General features: G+C 40.1%; 1 protein-coding gene across 1 annotated transcript; it reads left to right on the top strand.

Moving 5' to 3' along the window:
- Positions 1–1,714: 1,714 nt before the first annotated feature.
- Positions 1,715–15,733, top strand: lrrc57 (leucine rich repeat containing 57). The gene is made up of 5 exons (XM_035381355.1): positions 1,715–2,000; positions 4,639–4,774; positions 5,046–5,314; positions 9,566–9,751; positions 13,725–15,733. Exons 1-5 carry the CDS (start codon positions 1,917–1,919, stop codon positions 13,764–13,766), a joined length of 717 nt encoding a protein of 238 aa, XP_035237246.1. The 5' UTR covers positions 1,715–1,916; the 3' UTR covers positions 13,767–15,733.
- The last annotated feature ends 1,240 nt before the right edge of the window (positions 15,734–16,973 follow it).

The following is a 16,973-nucleotide window of genomic DNA, read 5'->3' as shown; positions in this document are numbered from 1 at the left end:
AGGTTTATATTACTGGATTGGTGTATATTTATATGTTTATAAACAGTTTGGAGTGTTATTCGAAAATGGTGCAGTAATATTTGTCCACACCATTTCAGATGTACATTACTTCTTATCTCATACAATGTGGAAACAATTACATTTTGGGAAGAAAAAAATGCGTGAGACACTTGGCAATCCGATCTTTTCCTTATTATAACCTTTAAAATACATAGGCCTACGTAGTAAACATTATATATATATATAGTCACATTACCACCATTGCTCAATTTCTTCTGCGCAGGGGAAACCGTGAAACCACACAATCGCTCACAATCGACCGAACATTTCTAATCGGGAACGAAACTTTGTATGCAGTAGGCCTAGTAGGAGGACGAATTGTACATTATACAGTCGGTAAAGCAACGATACTGGGAGTAGAAAAACATATTTTTTTTAAAAAAGGTGTGAGCCATGCGTAAAATGAGGCTGAGATGACGTCAGGTAAGCAGAGAGCGGCCATGACCATTGGCCAGGACATAAAGAATGGATTCTTTTTATTTTGGGCAAAGAAAAAAATACTAAAACATTACAAATTCAGCGAGTATCTGAAGAAAATGATGCTTGCAGATTAAGCATAAGAAAGTATCTTTAACATAAAAATTGGCACGCTATCATTGGCTGCGTACTTGCGGTACACAGCCAATGTGATCTGGAGTCCCTGAGAATCGGATATATTTCCCAGCGCCGCACGACTCTGAGATTTACTATTGGACGTCAGCAGCGTTTAGAACGGAGTGGTCAGATGGGCAGCCAGATCTTGTTTTCCAGGAGATTACGAGATTGAACTGCAAACTCTCAACAGAGAAAGTTAACCGATCTGTGGTTTCCTTGTTTTTTATGGGAGTGTCCCCATTTCACGCTTCAGTAGGGAAACTGACAGTGAACACTCCATCTAATTGACAGGTTTGTTTCGTCGTTAGCGGGTTGAAGGCAGTTTTCCAGCTAGACTAATAGTGTAAGATCGCTCGCAAAATAGTCTTCACATAATGTGCATAGCTAAGTGGTTGGTGATGTGATAGCTAGCATTTGCTGAGTTCGTGGAAGCGAGCTAAATAGCTAAAGTTAGCTAGACGGGGCAACCTAACTTAAAGTGAAGTTTGGAGTTCGCTATAAGTGCTATATTCTCAAATAAGGCCGGGTTATTTTACTGGAGCTAGCTAGTTTGAATGGCTAGGTAGCTTGCTAGCCGAATCTAATCCTGCAGCGGTAGGCTAAACAGCCTTTCTGATTTATAAAAATGAGTACTAGCTCACGAATGACCGACATTGTTGGCTAATTAGCCAGCACAGGTAAATTTACGTCTTTTTAAAATTTTTTTTACACATTTTAAACACTAGCTATAGTGTTTTAAGTATCCACCACCTATCGAACTAGTCGTGTGGTTTATTTGCACCGAGTGATTACTGGCAATATAAAGCCACGTTAGACTAGCTACTTCAACAATTCAGCGGCCAGGCTAGCGATACTCTACTGTGGGCCGTCTCTGCTTACAAGTTTAGTTTACGTACGCTAGCGATAGCTAGGCTGTAAGGTTTCGCTGTGCGAACAAGTTCAAAATATAACCAGTACAGACTATAACGTCAGTAATGTTATCTGAAAATGGCACAGTGACCAACTAGGTAACGTTATTTTAACTCATCATGCTAACCATGCTTTGTATTTCTGTATTTCGGCTCCTTGCAACATAGCTAGCTTGACAGCGCTGCATTTATTAGGCGAGTAGCAGCGACTCTGAGGGGCGGTTGTTACCGGGGAATTTCGGATCTGGTCCCGGAAGCGAGCACGGAGGAGCGAGGGCGATACGGGGACCGCTTACTCCCGAACGGCGCACACAGACTGGATTTGGAGGGCCTTATTTGCAGTAGCCGCTTACCATGGGGAATAGCGCCCTGAAAGCTCATCTGGAGACCTCGCAGAAGACCGGCGTTTTTCAGTTGACCGGGAAAGGCCTCCCGGAGGTAGGATTGAAACTCTGCTTATGTTGTTCGTTCCTCCTAAATTCCACCTCTCAATGTTTTTTAAAAAATTGGTTGTGTGTGTGTATATATATCCTTTAGTGATTTTATGGGGACAAAAGTCTGCTAATGGATTAGTCAAAGTTTTAAATTTGGTGATGTGTGTTCCGTTTATCGTCAAGTAGTTAACGGTAAGTTTTTCTATTTTATGAAGGGAAACTTCACTCCTGTTCACCAAATGAATTCTAATATTAGTTATGTATATTGCATTGTACTGGTAATCTAAGTTTTTTGTGCTTATCTAAACCCAGATAAATGTCAAAACCTACTTTAAAGAATAAGAGCCACACGGCTTCCCTCAATGATATTGGACCAATTCTATTGTTTTTTTTAATTTTTAAACAAATTAGGCTGAAGTTCTCATTAGGGTAGCTTCACATTTGACAAATTGAATACTCCTGACGGAAACACCCGAAGTCACTTCATAAGGGAACACAAACAAAGCTCTAGTATTATTCCTTTAAGTAGAAAAGATGACATAAGTGGACAGCATTTGGTTGAAAAGAAGACAGAAATAGACTGCACTGAAATGTTTGATTCCAAATGAATGTCTCTGAGTCTGTAGAAGACATAATGGCTTATCCAGAACGCAACACAGGCGTTCTGGCTTGAGCCAGATGTGCAGGGATCGGAGCTGGAGAATTCTTCCAAAAGCCAACACCCAGAGCACTTTTGGGGAATTCGCTTTTAAGATACAGTACCTCTACCCTGATTCTTACGAGAAGACTGATACCAATTGTGTGTCCCTGTGTGTTCAGTACCAGGATATTTGACAATGCTGTGTTAGCTCTATCAGGGGCCCTAACTGAGCACATACCTCAGCTCTGTGAAGTTAGGGAAATGCACCCCCAGCATCTCCAAACTTGAGTTATTTACACAGTGCATCTTGCTTCTTTATGATGAGTAAAAATAAAAAACAGAAAAACGCTGTCTTAGTTGTTTTACAGGAAGCTACATTTGGACCCACAACGTAATTAACAAATAACCACATAGGCTATTCGTCTGCTGGGTGTACTTTGCTGCTCAGACAGAGTTCACATTTAGTGTTCGGGCACTTCATTTATGTTTTGTGTTTGTTCAATTTTATTTATTTATTTATTTACTTATTTATTTTTACTTAGGCTATGTCTCCATATGAAAATGAAATCTGTACCGAACTTTTTGCATTAAAGTGTACCGGTGACAGAGAATGAACAGAATTAAAAAGGAAACCAAACGAAAGTTTTTGCAGTAATGGTCTCAGTTATTGACAAACCTTTATGCTATCAGAATGATTTGGAGGATAATATAATCACACACAAATTCTGAACATAAGTTATGGGATTTAAAGCCAATGGTACCTGATTCAATATTCCCTCATTTCTAAACTCAAGGATTTCACCAATTTCAATTAAAGTAAGTAGGCCTAACTGTTCACCGTAACTGTTAGCCTACTATAACTGTTACTACGACCTGTGGTGCAGTCTCTCTCCTCCTCCAGCCTTTTAAAAAAAAAAAAAAAAAAAAATATATATATATTTTTTTAGAATAATTTTTCTATACTCATCTCTGTCAAAAGTGAAAAGTTGACATTTTCATTAGTTATCTAAGATGACGTTAGCTGGGCCGACGCTGATGCTCGCTAAATGCTAGCTAACATTAATCCAAATAATGATAGCTTTGCAGTCTTGGTTAGGGCAGAGGACATGTTCTTTTGAAGAAACGATGCATAAAAACAGGTAAATTCTACAAATTCTGAAAAAAATAAAAATTGTTACCTGACACAGATAGGTTTGCACGACTGTCCTTATGTTCGCATTCAGGCGCTGTCCTCCTTGCTCTGCTCTACATACACCGCCTATAAGAAGGAGGGGGGAGGGCCAGCTCACGCAGTGAAACGAGAGTCGACTGTAGCCTGTCACTTTCAAAGTTAAAAGAAAAAATTATGAAATCAGAAGTATTGCGTGTTTCTTATAGAAATAAGACACTAAATACAAATAAATCTTTTTGGCCAAAGAAATCTATTTGGGTGGGCCACCAAAACAAATTAATTGTTTGGGAAACACTGCTCTTCTTTTCTTGTATAAATCTCTAACCAAAAGTTAGCCCAATGATTTTTCTCTAGATAAACCATAAATGGTGTGTTATTTACTGTGCCGTGTATGAAGCTAGTGAGCAGGTGTTGGGGGAATTTATGATATAGAATTTATGATATGATGTGTAGGCTGTGGTGTAGCTTGTACAATACGTGACCACACTATATACATATTAAGTGTGCATTCACTACCTAACTTACCTGGCCAGCTAATTGGCTGTTTAGGAGACCACTCCCTCTATAACATAAGAAAATAAGACATATGTGATCATTCCAAACATTGTTGAATAAGGGAAGTGGGGCAAGAAGAGTAAGCGATTTAATCTTTTAAGGCTTATTTCTTGCCTTTTTTCCATTAAAGTTGTTTTTAACATTGCAAATCATAAAATGGGAGAACTGTCAATTTGGCTGGTGTATTCCTTTTTTTATGCTATCTGTTGCTTACCGTTTAAGTATCACAGTTTTAAATTAGACATTTGGCTACAGTATCACTGTGATGTGTTCCAGTTCCCGGAGGAGCTCCAGAGGCTGACTGGAAATCTCCGGACAGTTGACCTGTCCAACAATAAGATTGAAGTGCTGCCTGCCTTTATTGGCAGCTTTCTCCAGCTGAAGAGTCTCACCTTAAACTCTAATAAATTCAGTAGGTATTATTTACTGTAATTCCTAATACATTATAATACAAACACACATTATAGTTTTTGACAATATTACATTGTCTTACTCGATGAGGACCATCAGTTTATTTTATCTTGATAATCTGGCTGTCTTTGCCACGGTCCCCTGTGGACACTCAGTGTTTTTGCTTCAATATGAATGCTACTACAGCTGCATTATTGTGGCAGGATGGCTCTCATCTCTCTCTCTCTATCTCACTCTCACTCTTTCTCTCACACTCACTCACTCACTCTCAGCAACTCTCCCGGATGAAATTGGTAAATTGAAGAAGCTTGAAACCCTCCATCTGAATGGGAACCAGTTGCAGCGGATACCGCCATCAGTTGGACAGCTGAGCGCGTTGCGCACCCTCGGTCTCTCCGGTAACCGCTTGAAGGAGTTTCCTACGGGACTGGGCACACTACGTCACCTGGATGTTCTGGACCTGTCCAAAAATCGCATCCAGGCTGTACCCGCAGAGGTGGCTGTGCTGCAGGCCATCGAGATCAACCTCAACCAGAACCAGGTCAGTTACCCATCATAAGTAGGGTCGCCAGTTTTTACAAAGCACTTTCTCACCTGCATTTCAGGCAATACTAATACTATACCTAATTTCACCATGATATTATAATGCAGGGTATAGCTAATGTGGCTGGGTGGATCTGACTACAGGCTCTGACATGCCATTGGCTTATCACCCTAGTTGCTGAGGGTTTGACTAGACATCTCTGCTGCCTTGTTCAAACTGGTGTAATGGAGGGTTATGCAGAAGTGGTGTATGAGTTGCACTTTTTAGTGTATGAAATGGAGCATATGCTTCTTATCAACTTCTGCACCAGGTTGAACCGATTTCAGAGGAGATTAGCCATATCAATACCCTAGCATGGAGGAATTTAGAGGATGTACAATTCGAAGTCCAACCACCTCAAACACACACATCCGGTTCAGCTGCATAACACCATTGGAATTGTAAACGTGCTTGAATTTTGGGCAGAGGGCTCCTGAAATAGTGGGTATATTTGGAGTACAGTGGTCTGTTTTAAGGCAGGTCTACTAAAATGTCTGTTGGTTTTGTTCCCTAAATATACCTATGATAAGTAATTCAATTGGCAAAACCAAGAAGGAATGTTACCTCCAGGATTCACCTGGTCAGTCTATTTAATGGGAGCAAGCTAGTTCCTACATTTTGCAAACTTATTGTCAAAAAAAAAAGACCAGGTCAAAACCTAGTATATGGCTGGACCTAACACACGTGATCCGGCTGACCAATGGTGGAACTTCATCACTCACTCAGTCACTCACTCACAGACATTCGCGTTTGTAGGGCTGGCCCTGCTGTTGCGGTCCAGCCAAAAAGAAACCCTATATTTCTTATCAGCGGTATAGTAAAATGCTCTAATTGTGTCCATTAGGCCTGGGCGATAAAACGATAGCGATATGTACCGCGATTGACACTTCATCAATAGCAATAAGAAAATTGTTCGATAGAATGTTCGATAGGTTCACTTAAATGCATTAAATGCAAACCACCAAGAAAGCACATAACAAATACACAAAGTTTGTTTGCATGAACAAACTCCAAGCGTGCTCCCTCCCTGGCTCATATACAGCCTATCATATCCCTTAATAATGGAGCTTGCTACGAGTGACACGCAAACAGCCAGTCATTTGACAGGTGTATTGTTCGGTTGCATCATCGACATGTGACACAACAACAGAAACAGCGTTGAGTGAGAAATTGAGTGCAGACGCTGAGGAAATTGTTGATTAACAAGACCAGGTTAAAACCTAGTATATGGCTGGACCTAACAGTGTTTCCTCTAGGATTTTTTTCAGCAGCGGGGGAAACGGTTTTGTTGTACCTGGGTGGTGCGTGTGTGCCGCCGGCGTCGCAGTGAATATCATTAGGTCATTTAAAAATATGAAATAAAATGACACTTGACTGCAAAACAAACTGTAGAACATATTTATTGACATTTATTTATTCATACATAATGGCTCTTTGACCCACTACTTACAGGGGGCACTGTATATTAGCCTCAGTGACAAAGTTTGCAGCCTGGCTGAGAGCCATGGGTGGAACCTTGTCTTGTCTACCCATTTAGGGTCCCAGCCTGATAGTATGTGCTTAGTCTTCGTTTTCTCTCCTCTCCTGTCCTCCTCCACTCTCCTCTCCACTCATCTCTTTCTGCCCTCTCTCCTGCTTCACTCTGCTCTCCTGCTCCACTCTGCTCTTCTGCTCCACTCACCTCCACGACTCCTGCCTGTGTACTTGTCTAATCAGGTTACATTTGAGAATGAGCAACGTTAGATAATTCTCTCACATCACAAATATTTGTTCACGCAACCAGTAAAAACATTTAAATATTGTAGTAACCACCACTAACGTTACATATTTTAGAAGTAGAAGGCATTTTTTTCCCCTTCAAAACTTCGGGGCATAGCTAAGAACCTTGAGCCCCTCCCTAGCGAAAGTAACGTTAGAGCGAGATGTGTATCGACCACCTGAACCGCTAGTGTATTTACTTCGTATTTATTAGAGAGAACTGGACATCGTTACCTATTAAAATGTAAGTCCTGTAAAAATACACAGACAATTTGACCCCATTCAATGTTTACTGTCTCTAAAAATTTGGTTACCATACTTTCTTCAGCTAGATATTTCATGACTTTTCCTAACTTTATGGGGAAAACATGGCAAACATGAAATTAACTGGAAAAATTATTTTCAATGTCCTGTACACGAGAACTCTGATAATTCACGCAACATGGGGGCGGGGGCAAACTTATACTAAGGGCTGCACACATAGTCCTCTAAACCATTCCTCTTTGCATTTGTGCCTCAACTAAAGATTTTGAAAATGACCACCAGGCATGTATTTTCTGCCACTGAGGTTCTGTCACAGATCTTGGAGGGTGAAAGTGATTTAGATGAGGATATGTCTGAGACTGAGGATAATGTTGAGGAGGACCCTGATTATGTGGCATCCTCCTCTGATGAGAATGAAGCCTTTGAGATACCACATGCTGACCCTCCTGTTGTTTCTCAACCACCAATAAACCGTCCTGTCATCTCTCAACCACCAAGAAACCCTCCTGTCATTTCTCAACCACCAAGAAACCCTCCTGTCATCTCTCAACCCCCAAGAAACCCCCCTGTCATCTCTCAACCACCAAGAACTGACATGTTCACTTCCAAAAATGGAAAACTACTATACTGGGGTCCAGATCCCCAGTTGAAAGACAGGGTACACTTAGTGCTGCTAATGTCATCAAAATGGTTCCAGGCCCCACCAGATATACTAGCAGTCATGTACAAGACATAAAGTCTGCATTTGAGCTCTTCATAACACCATCAATGCAAAAGGATATTCTTGAGATGACAAACTTAGAGGGGAGGTGTGTGTATGGTGACAATTGGAAAGAGCTGGATGTGACCCACTAGCAATCCTATATTGGGTTGCTTATTTTGGCAGGAGTGTACAAGTCAAAAGGTGAAGCAACAGCAAGCCTTTGGAATGCTGACACTGGTAGGGCAATTTTTCCAGCCACAATGTCTCTGGAGACATTTCATGTTTTCTACCGCATTATACACTTTGATGATAGGGAAACAAGGCAGGGTCGACAGGAGCATTGATACCCACGGGTACCTAGTTGAGCTGTTATGTCATTTTTTATCAAAACTCTGGTGACTAATTTACTTTTTATTGCTGTTTCTTCATTATTGAATAACTGTTACGTGTTACTTATTGATGTTCTGAAGTGTTTTCAGAACCTAAACATTCGAAATGATGACATTTCTTATATTTTTTCCTGGGGTCAAATTGACCCTGAACATAAAATGTTACTATGCTTCATAATAAAAGATGTGTTTCTTTCCAAATGTTATTTTTCTTTTTTAATGAGCACTTAATACCAACATAAAGCCCTGCAAGCACCAAAACATACTTTGTTTTCCATTTTAGGTAGATGAATGAGATTGTACAATGATTTGCATATTTCACGATAGTCATATAAAATCAATACTTGATGTATAAGGGGAGGATGGGGAGAGTCATGTTTTATTTACTGGGCTATTAAGATGGTCAGTAGAAAGGCCTAAAGTAGCTGAGAGAGAAACTTGGGTAACACTTTCTGTTACAATTATTTTCTGTAGGTTTATATTGCTGGGGTCAAATTGACCCCAAACATAGAAGTTGTTTGTTAATTTGAACACAATAGGAGGGTTAAGCCATTTTTCAAGTCTCTGATGTTCACATCTGAAGTTATAAAGCTTTAAATAGGGTACCCCCTAAATGTGCAAGGATTGGCAAGATTTGGCTTGTGCGCTAAGGGGTTAAAGGAAGTGAGTGATATTGTTGAAGTTGTGGGTTAACATAATTGGGCTGTTCAGCATGTACAACTCTGCCCTCCACACTCAATGTATTGTATCACAAACAAAATTTTTTAAAGCAGTAGAAATTGTTTAAATCCAGGTGGGTGTAATATGAAAATGATCGTGTTTTTTTAAGAGATGGAGAGAGAAATGTTTTGGTAACATTGGCTGAATCGCACAGTGATTTGACATGGGGGAACACCGAAATTCATTGAGTTGATTTGAACAATCCACATAGAACATCAAAGGCATTTTTCAATTAAGGAATGTCAGTTGCTTTACTGAGTCAACCAGATGAATTGAATGTGCACGTTGAGGCTCGGCCGCAGACAGCTCAGGTGGTCTCTCAGCGGTGGTCTCTCAGAAGTGGGGTCTCAGTGGTGGCGTTTGTCTGTGCCTCAGATCTCGGCCGTGTCAGCCGAGGTGTCCCGCTGCCCCAGGCTGAAGGTGCTGAGGCTGCAGGAGAACTGCCTCGAGCTCTCCTCCATCCCGGTGTCCATCCTCACCGAATCCCAGGTGTCCCTGCTCTCCCTGGAGGGCAACCTGTTTGAGGTGAAGAATGTGCGTGACATGGAGGGATATGAACAGGTGAGCTGCCATTCTGAGGGCACTGGCACCAGTGCTACCATGATGTTTTTCTAATTACTGTTCAGGGTTCTGGGCAGACTTTGAGAATATTTGGAAAATATTCTGGGAAAATATTGGTAAGTGTGCTGCAAGGAGAAAATTGCAGATTGAAACCTTTATGGGAGCAAAAGTTGTGAAAAGTTGTGCGAGGGAGTGAAGTGTCTTAAGTTTCGTAGATACAAAATATTTTTCCAAGTGCCTAAAAGTGTAGTTCCATCTTGCACTAGTAAAACTTAAATCCTTTAAAAAAATGAAGGAATATCCTTGAAAGTAAAAATGCATTTAAGAATGTAAATGTATAAATGTAAATCTGATTGGCTTGAAGCATTGTGAAACAATTTGTTTCCTTTCTTACAGTTCCAAAGGTATTACAGTAAATTAGACCAACTACTCACAAAGTTGTCTGATTTAATCTTCAAATTACATATATTCCATCGATCGGAGATCCTTTAAACTGGCACGTGTTTGTGTCATATATAAATAAATTCTAAGTAAATTGTTTTTGATACATGACAAATGACATTTATTTTACAGAAACCTATTGTAGAGTAGAGCTGGAAAACTGTGACACCAAGATTGTTTTGGTCATAGTTATTATGCCATCAAAATCTCAGACAGGCTCACACCTGCTGGGAAGCCCATGTGCTCCACCAGTGACTGCAGGGGTGCTAAAACTGGTTAAAGCCACTGGACCAATCCGTGATCTGACCTGTGCACCGATCACATCACATTGGCCCTAGCAATAATAGGTAACACAGCTGGATCAATGTGAGCTATCTGTTGGGCATCACTCTGTGGTTAGATCATATCCAGGAATTCAGCTTGGGATCTGAGTCACAAGGCTTAATAATAAATGAATCATTGCATTTATAAAGCAGTTTTCTGAAAGCTCAAAGTGCTTTACAGTGATGAGTGGGAACTCACCTCACCCACCACCAATGCTTAGCACCCACCGGGGTGATGCACGGCAGCCATTTTGCATCAGAATGCTTACCACACATTAGCTAAGGTGGAGAGGGAGAGAACCTGTTTAAGCCAAATAAATCAGGGGATGATTAAGTGGCAGTGGTTTGAGAGACCCAGATTTGGAATTTTGCCAGGACACCAGGGAACCGCCTACTTTTTGTGAAGTGTCATGGGGTCTTTAATGACCACAGTGAGTCAGGACCTCAGTTTTAACGTCTCATCCGAAAGACTGCATATCCAACAGCACAGTGTCCCCGTCACTGGACTGGGGCGTTGAGGTATATTCGACCAGAGGGAAGAGTGCCCCCTGCTGGCCCACAAACACCACTTAGTAGTTTCACCCCCAAATTTAGTTTTCCCAGGTGGTCTCCCATCCAAGCACTAACCAAGCCCACACTTTCTTAACTTCAGCCATTCGGCAGGAGCAGGGTGCATGGTGGTATGCCTACTGGCTTGGGAGCGAATTCACAAGTGTTGTACAGCTTATCAACGGCTAGCCTGTAGTCTGAGGTTTGTAAGCTCACCATTCAAAATCATCATACACAAGCAAACAGAGATATGTTTACTTTGAAGTTATATAATAAAATATGTATTATTAGTATTCATTAAATGCATTTAAATGACATAAATAATGGCAGAAATTGTATACTCCAAGACACCACAGCAAATGAGCTTGACTGATTGTTTTAAAGTTTTTAAGGTTAAAAATCAGTACACGTTAACCCTAGAGCCATATAATAAACAATAAAAGTACATTTCATTTGACAGACTTGACTGCACTCCCTTCTCCAGGTACTCAAGGTTTTCTTGAAAGAAACCCAAATCAGTTTGGTAAATACTGCTTTTTAAAGTTTCTAGAGGACTAAAAATTCAAAGGCGTTAGGCTGTCACATTGCAAGGGACAAACTGCCTTGTCCGGCCCTTCACTTGTTTTGCTTTCTGTAGATGTGGAGAGAAGGAGAGTATTTCCTGTGGCACATATATGCTGTGAGATTTCCACATTTGTATTGGCCTCTTGGTGTACCTCAACTGCCATCAGTGATTAGGTTTGGGTGGGAGATAAATATGCCAATTTTTACACAACTAAGACCAGGAAATAAAAATATAAGGCCTGTTCTTGCTGATCTTTATTAACTCCTGATTAAATGCTGGTTACGAAATCTTGTTGCTAACCTTTTAAGGCTACGTATATTCAGGGTGATGGACTGCTTGAGTGAACTTCTTTCTCTGACGCCAAAATTATACCATGAAGTCATAGCATGTGGAATTTCTTGGTTTGCCCACAATTTCAAAGTTCAAATGGATATTTCTCTTTGGTATAACAAGTATTTTGTGGAGCTTTGGAATAACCTTCCACAAATGTAGGAACTGGAAGTTGTTTTGGATCTGAACTTTTTATCCTCTTGTCCCCTGTAGTCCGAAAATACGCTTGAACTGTGTTGTTCACCAGGCCGACTGTGAAGCTCTGTGAGACAATTGGTCTGTAAATGCATAATACAAAAACAAGGATTTATTGACTGATAACCAAAAGGTTGTAAATTCCCGGGTGGGGCTGTTGTACCCTTTAATCTAGGTACATAACCTCAATAGCTTCAGATACGATGCAGGTGTACACATGAATAATAAGTAAACGCGTAAGTCATGGCTAAGGCATTACTCACTTAAAAGAACACACTGCACTTATGAACATTGGCCTTGGGGGTATTGGAATATATGGCAAGTCTTTTGGTACCACCCTGAGGAAGGGATAAAGTGTGGCTGTATTTAGATGAGGAGCATCAAGGATCATCTAGTTCTAGGATTTGGACACTGCCACTAAGTATGACTTTCCCCCACCATTGCTAAAAATACTTTTCCAGAGCAGACAGAACGGCTTTCTGTGGTGAATGGAGGGTGGGGATGAGTAAGGGAGGTGAATGTGACTTCAAGACGTCTGTGATGTCACTTGTAATTACAGAGAAATTGGATTACAGTTAAGGCAATTAAATTCAGTAACTGACCCAGTCGGCTTGGTTGCGTTGCAATAAGAGTGTGTGTGTGTGTGTGTGTGTGTGTACGTGCCTGCATGGAAAACATGGTTGAAAAAGTGTGCTTAAAATAGTAAGTATATGAATCTTTACTCATTTTGTATTCACTGGCAATTACCACCTTCACAACATTGTTTGTGACTCACTGTCTTGCAAACTACTGAGTATACTTTCATATACAGTATAATTCTGCAAATCTGGCCTTGGATATCTACTGGGTTATTTGGATGTCTGTTTCTCCCTGTTATGGAACAACAGCACAAATGCAGCTCAAATGGCAATGTAACAATGCCCAGTAACAATGAGCTTTTTATAAATGAAGAACATTTTCAAATTCCATAATCATTTGAAATTCCTTAACCTTTTTATTAAGTAATCAGATAAATTTTGTGATAAAAATTACACACTTAAAAAAATCAAAGGGAAAAATCAGCGTGCTAATGTGATAATTCCGGGACTAAACCAAAAACGGCAGGGGACTGGAGGTAGCTACAGAACCCTGAACGCTGAAAATGTTGAAGAACATTTTTTTTTTTTTGAGGAAATTGAAAATTATTCAATTGGAGAATGTATGAAATAATATTTTACCATTAATGTTTGCTAAATTTTAGACAACTTTTTGTTTTATTAACCTACATAGTACATTTCAAATCTGCTTTTCAGCTGTAGATTGAGGTTTCTAAATGAAAGCCAACTTCAAATGACAATCACTGTTCATATTCAACATTCTAAAAGTGTTTACAATGACAGCCTGGATATCTGTCTGAAAAGAAAATGCTTGGTTGATGCCTTTATCTGTTGTGACTGGCAGCCTGACCAGGGTGCACCAGCAGTGCCTGTCATGGGAATTAAAGCTACAGCCCAGCCTTTAAGTACAGTTCCACATGGAACACTTCCTCTGACTTCCGCTCTCTGGGTAACTACGTCTGTTTGTTTCACAGTATATGGAGCGCTTCACTGCCACCAAGAAGAAGTTTACCTGAGGTGCAGGGAAGCTCCCCCTGGAGGCTGGCCACCAAACTTCATCCCTGACAGGAGAGCAGCAAGGCTCAGGTTTCAGCATTGGCTGCTGCTCACAGCGAGGGAGGAAGATTCGGCCTCAGAGATGGAGAGAGAGGGAGGACGCTTCAAAGCATGCCAACACTACACAAGCAGTGCCCAGGCTGTGCACCCAGCTCAACTACAGTCTCTTTCAGGATACAGTACAGCATGGACCATGAACACACTTGGGCTGTTCCTGGAAATTGCATCACCACCAACAACTATTAAAAATGACACATGTGCTTTGGTTAGTCCAGCTGTCACTGATGTCTGGAGAAAATTCTGCATGTTTTAGAGAATTAATCTTGCAAATTGACATTAATCTGGAGACCGTGTAGAGCTCTATTAGGACAACTTTAACTAAAGACTCAGTTAGCACTTTTCAGTAAAGCCATGTGTTATTTTTAGTACTCAAGATTAGGTCCTGAGTTGCTGCGCCATAATGTATGTCAGTGGATATGATGGTGGAATTAGGAAGACAATGAGGACTACAGTCTACTATGGCCCTTAGGTGAAGTGGGGAAAAAACGTTGAAAACATATTTGCAGAATCTGAAGATGGAACACAGGAAGTGGATTCCAAGCTTGTTTTCATAATGTTTTATAATGTCTTTATGCTCTGATGGTTATGAGACCCGTATGACTAGAAATCTGAATGAAAGCTGAATTGTCACTCAGAGTTCTGGCAGTGGCCAACATGCTCAAGGCATAAGGGGGTGATGAATGTCTGAATTCGTGGAAGAAATAAAGCATTCCTTTTCAAACAAATGTTTTTTTTTTTTTGCTAAGGAGATATAATATAAATATTTTAATTTGAAAACTTGGCTTTATTTTCTGCAGTCTTGATTTTAGCAAGTTTATCTTGATGCTCTGATACTGAAGAATTGTTTTATACATCTGAAACAGTTTGGGTATGAAATTTATGATGAAATACTGGTGTGGTGCAATTTCTATGAACACAGCATCATTTTGATACGGGTCAAATAATGTGACTGTTAAGTGTTGATTTTGCCCTGTGTCAGGAGTGGCATTTCTCTATAGCCCACAGCTTTCACTATCAGGTATCACTGCAGATAATGAATTCACTGTTCAATTTCATGTTTTAGTGGATCATATTGAAGCACATCAACACACTGAAAGAACTCCTCCCGGTCCACAGCTCTGTTAGCCATGTAGTATTATAAATAAATAGGCAGAGTCACTCTACGTATATATTGTGGGAAGAGAATAATGCAAAATTTAACCCCAGCTTTAGAATGTAAATTTCAGTGTATAACTTGCTAACAACATATTTGTTTATGTTTTGAGAAGCGATGGAGAGGAAAGGGAAGGAAGTGATGTCATTCCGTTTTCCTGTTAGCCCTTTCCTCGCTGTTGAGCTAGAAGTTGTATGTTTCCTGATTCCTCTGGCTTTTAAGACATGCAAGAGTAGCCTATGGGATTTTGTACACAAAGTGGTGATAAATATCCCCTGCCATTTTTACATAGAATTTTTCTGTCATAACGGAAGTCCTATCAATTTATTTAAGTTTTCTTAAAAATTGGCAAATTGAGTGGGAATTAGAGTGCATTGAAATAATCGCTGTAAATACAGGATTACATTTTTATTCTGGTTCTATTTATTTTCTGTAGTGCTTTTCACAGAGATGCTGTCATAAGGATGCTTTACAGGAAAACAGGATATATAGAGCATAACCCATAAGAATGTCCTTTAATGGAATATTATTCATTGTTATTTATCATTGTCATATTTTACCACCATCTGGACTTTATTTGGTGTAACATTAAAATTGACAAATACTACAAAATACTAAATGCATTAATATTAACATGTTTGCTTGATACTTAGTCCCTTTTGTGTGTGAATACAAACTTATAATTTATTAAAATAAATTTAAAGATAAAATTTTGATCCATGTATTTTTTTTTGTCCCTTTAGAGATGATTACATTTAACTTTTTTCCACAATATTCGAGAGTTCTACTCGTATGCATTGATATCCACTTTGATGAACTGATCTGGAATTTTCAGCTTTTATGCTGATGTAGGCTATGTGTCCTATCGAAGGACAACAAAATGAAAACGATTGTTTTGTCAAAATTGATGTCTTCATTATTTAAATTTACTTTCAAGAAAATGAGATGGAATGAGAAATTTGAACTATTATATGTCTAGAAAAGTGTATGGTTGAAGACATGGTCATTCTTCCAATGTAGTAGCATTTTAATATTACAGGGCTGTTTCCTTCACTTTCAGATATTATTTGCACTTACACTCTCTTGTCTGTTTAAATTAAACTTGTGACTTATAGTCTCAAGAAGGTGACTGAATTCTTGACCACTTCCCTGCTGAATATGCTTAAGCCTTTGTTTATTTATAACTTTTTTTAACTCAAACTTTTACATTCTCCATCTTGGGCTCACTGAAACCCAGTGCAATCCCAGTCCATGCACTACTTGTTCTCACTGTTATTGGTCTTAAGTTACCCTACGCTGACAGTTTGACTTTTTAGGTTTTCCCGCAGAAATGACTGTAACTTCAATGTCCATAGACTCCTTACAAAGCTTCTGTACCCTTTATTCTCCCTAAATTTGACTTACCAAATGTGCCTCTCAACTCATTGCCTTGCCACTCACACCTGCACCAAGTAGTCCTGCTGAGTAGGTTTTGGCATTTTGGCATTCTGATATATGTGGTTGCAGCACAGTGACTGTTTTGCACCGTACAGGCCACACAGTACTACAGGAGTGCTAGTGAGTTTTTACTACCCTACAGGCCACACAGTACTACAGGACAGCCAGTGACTTTTTACTACTCCACAGGGTGCACAGTACTACTGGAAAAGTAGTGCTGATTTGAGGATTGGCATTTATCTTGTTGACACCTGGTAGCCTGTGGGGGTCTGGCATGTTAAAGGAAGGGAGACCAGCAGTAACCAAGGGACCTTGACTGACTTAACTTCACCCTACACCTGATGAGCCAAAGTCAGCAGTGTCCTCCCCCCTCCCCCAGTTACAAACAGGCAGAGTGTCTGTGGAGTAGGGACCAGCCTGCATTGAGAAATTGAGTAGCTTTACCAACAATCACACTGGAGTCAGTTGCTCTGGAGAGATAAGGCAGGGACAGAACCAGCGAATCCCTGGGTAAAGC

Source organism: Anguilla anguilla, chromosome 1 (assembly GCF_013347855.1).
Source record: "Anguilla anguilla isolate fAngAng1 chromosome 1, fAngAng1.pri, whole genome shotgun sequence".
Lineage (NCBI taxonomy): Eukaryota > Metazoa > Chordata > Actinopteri > Anguilliformes > Anguillidae > Anguilla > Anguilla anguilla.
The sequence above is the reverse complement of the archived record's forward strand: the minus strand, read 5'-3'. Positions and strand labels throughout refer to the sequence as shown.